This window comes from Eimeria mitis, genomic scaffold (assembly GCF_000499745.2).
Source record: "Eimeria mitis Houghton genomic scaffold, Emh_scaff2404, whole genome shotgun sequence".
Lineage (NCBI taxonomy): Eukaryota > Apicomplexa > Conoidasida > Eucoccidiorida > Eimeriidae > Eimeria > Eimeria mitis.
This window is the reverse complement of record NW_013570742.1, coordinates 2,922-5,480: the sequence shown is the minus strand read 5'-3', so window position 1 is coordinate 5,480 and position 2,559 is coordinate 2,922. Positions and strand designations below refer to the sequence as shown.

The window sequence follows — 2,559 nt, the reverse complement described above, 5'->3', positions numbered from 1 at the left end:
ATGCCGTAAAGGCTGGCTGCCACAAAAGCCTCCTTTCTTCCGTCCCCTTCAAACCCCCAGCTTCTGCTGCAGCAGCAGCAGCAGCAGCCGCTGCTGCTGCTGCTGCTGCTGCTGCTGGGTCTTCGCTCAACGGCATTCCTGCTGCGACTCGTGTGAGCATATCTGCTGCTGATATATGTTGCGTTGCTGCTGCTGCTGATGCACGGTGTGGTGCTGTTGCTGCTGCTTCTGCTGCTGTATTTTCTGCTGCTGTTGCTGCTGCTGTTGATGCTGCCGGCTGTGTTGCTGTTGCTGCTGCTGCTGCTGCTGCTGCTGCTGCTTCTGTTGCCGGTCGCGAAATCGCCGTATCTCTCGTTCTTGCTGCTGCTGTTGCTGTTATTGCTGTTGCTGCTGCTCCTGCTGCTGCCATTGCTGTTGTTACTGCTGTTGCTGCTGTTGCCGTTGTTGCTGTTATTTCTGTTTCTGCTGCTGCTGCTGCTGCTGCTGCTGCTGTATATGTTTGCTGCAGCGTGAAGGCCGCCTCTTCCCCTTCCTTCCATCTAAGCGGCAGCGAGCAACCCGCAGCAGCAGCTACAGCAGCAACAGCAGCAGCAGCAGCAGCAGTTACAGCAGCAGCTACAGCAGCAGCAGCTACAGCAGCAGCAGCTACAGCAGCAGCAGCTACAGCAGCAGCAGCAGCAGCAGCAGCAAGGATAAATGTTTCTTGTTTTCTATCCCCATAGACAGCTGGAGGAGACGCCCGCAGCGGCAGCCGTTGCTGCCAGCAGCAAAGACAATAGCAGATCGATGGAGAAGCAGCTACAGCAGCTACAGCAGCAGCAGCAGCAGCAGCAGCAGCAGCGGCGAGGGAACCACAGCTTCTCCTGCTGCTGCTGCTGCTGCTGCTGCTGCTGCTGCTGCTGCTGCTGCACACATAAGAAAAGACATGGAGGCCGTCGTCAGCATCCCCGTGGGCTTCGCCGGGCCAACCTCTGAGAGCCTCCCAAGTTAGCTTTGCTGCTGCTGCTGCTGCTGCTGTTGCTTCTGGTGATGGTGCTGCTGCTGCTGCTGCTGTTTCTTCTGGTGCTGCTGCTGCTGCTGCTGCTGCTGCTTCTGCTGTTTCTTCTGGTGCTGCTGCTGCTGCTTCTCGTGCTGCCGCAGCTACAGAATTCTGCGGTTGCTGTTGCTGCTGCTGATGCTTCGCCTGCTACTGCTGCTGCATCTGCTGCTGTTGCTGCTGCTGTTGTTCTTGTTCCTGTGGAGGTCTCTCTGCTGCTGCAGTAGTTTATGTAACAGCTGCTGCTGCTGCTGCTGCTGCTGTGGTTGCTGCAGTTGAAGTCGCTGTGTGCTGCCTGGACAGATCCCCAGGAGGGGGTGACCCTGAGCTTGTGAGGCAACCCCTGCTGCTGCTGCTGCTGTTGCTGCTGCTGTTGCTGCTGCTGCTGCTGTTGTTGCTGCTGCCTTTCCTGGCTGGAGTTGCGTTGCTGCTGCTGCTGCTGCTGTAAATGCCAGCGGCGGGCACAGCTGCTGCTTGCTGCTGCTGCATCGCAAGGGGCCAGTAGGTGTTTCCCGGTTTTCTGCTGCTGCTGCTGCTGCAACTGTTGCTGCTGCTGTTGCTGCTGCTGCTGCTGCTGTTGCTGCTGCAGGTGTTTCTCTCGCCAGTGCGGCGTGTGTGGGTGCGGCCTTCCAGCAGCGTTTAGCTGCTTGGGCTGTGCAGCAGCAGCAACGTCTTGCTGCTGCTGCAGCATCTCTTCTGAAGCGGCAGCAGCAGCTGTGCCTATGCTGCTGCTGCTGCTGCTGCTGCTGCCCCCCTCTCTCCGTTAATTTAGCTGCTGCCATGCAAGTTGCAGTAGATGCAGCAGCGTGAGTAGTAGCCGCAGCAAAAGCAGCAGCAGCAAAAGCAGCAGCAGCAACAGCAGCAGCAGCAACAGCAGCAGCAGCAACAGCAGCAGGCGCTTCAGTAGGCGTATTGCTGCGCTGCTGCTGCTCGTGCTGCTGCGGACGACAGCGGAGCATCCAGCTAGCTACCGCCATGCAGGCAGGTAGCTAGCTAGCCACACCACTCAGCTAGCTACCCCCGCCCCCCAGCAGCAGCAGCTGCTGCAACGGCAATCGCTGCAGCAGCAGCAGCAGCAGCAGCAGTTGCTGCAGCTAAACCCTAATATTTAAGGCTACGTTACTGACGACCTGAAAGAGATATAGAGGAAAAGCATCAGCTGCTGGCTAGCTGCTGAGCCGCTGGTGGCTAGCTGCAAAGGCGCTGCTGATGCTAGCTAGCTACTGAGGCGCTAGCTAGCTAGCTACGTAGCTAGCTAGCTAGCCAGCTAGCTAGCTACTGAGGCGCTAGCTCGCTAGCGACTGAGGAGCCGGCGGCTAGCTGCGGAGCCGCTAGCTAGCTGCTGAGCCTATCCTGGCTAGTCGCTATGGCTAGCTAGCTAGCTAGCTAGCTAGGTTGCTAGCTGGCTTGCTGCTGATGCCGTAGCTAGCCACTGGTGGCTAGCTGCTGCTCCGCTTGTGGCTAGCTGCAAAGGCGACGGTGGGTAGTTGATAAGGCTCTGGCGGCTAGCTGCTGAGGCTACA

General features: G+C 58.5%; 2 protein-coding genes across 2 annotated transcripts in view; one reads left to right on the top strand and one right to left on the bottom strand.

Moving 5' to 3' along the window:
• The window catches only part of EMH_0053310 (uncharacterized protein), a gene marked incomplete at both ends in the record, with an annotated part of 3,217 nt that extends 2,521 nt beyond the window's left edge, over window positions 1–696 (top strand). The window contains 2 exons of the mRNA XM_013496989.1: window positions 3–5; window positions 545–696. Coding sequence (XP_013352443.1) covers window positions 3–5; window positions 545–696 — 155 coding nt within the window. The remainder of the gene's footprint in view (window positions 1–2; window positions 6–544) is intronic.
• A 242-nt stretch (window positions 697–938) lies between these two features.
• On the bottom strand, window positions 939–1,727 carry EMH_0053300 (uncharacterized protein; the record flags this gene model as incomplete). The annotated part of the gene is made up of 1 exon (XM_013496988.1): window positions 939–1,727. One exon carries the CDS (start codon window positions 1,725–1,727, stop codon window positions 939–941), a length of 789 nt encoding a protein of 262 aa, XP_013352442.1.
• Between the last annotated feature and the right edge of the window lie 832 nt (window positions 1,728–2,559).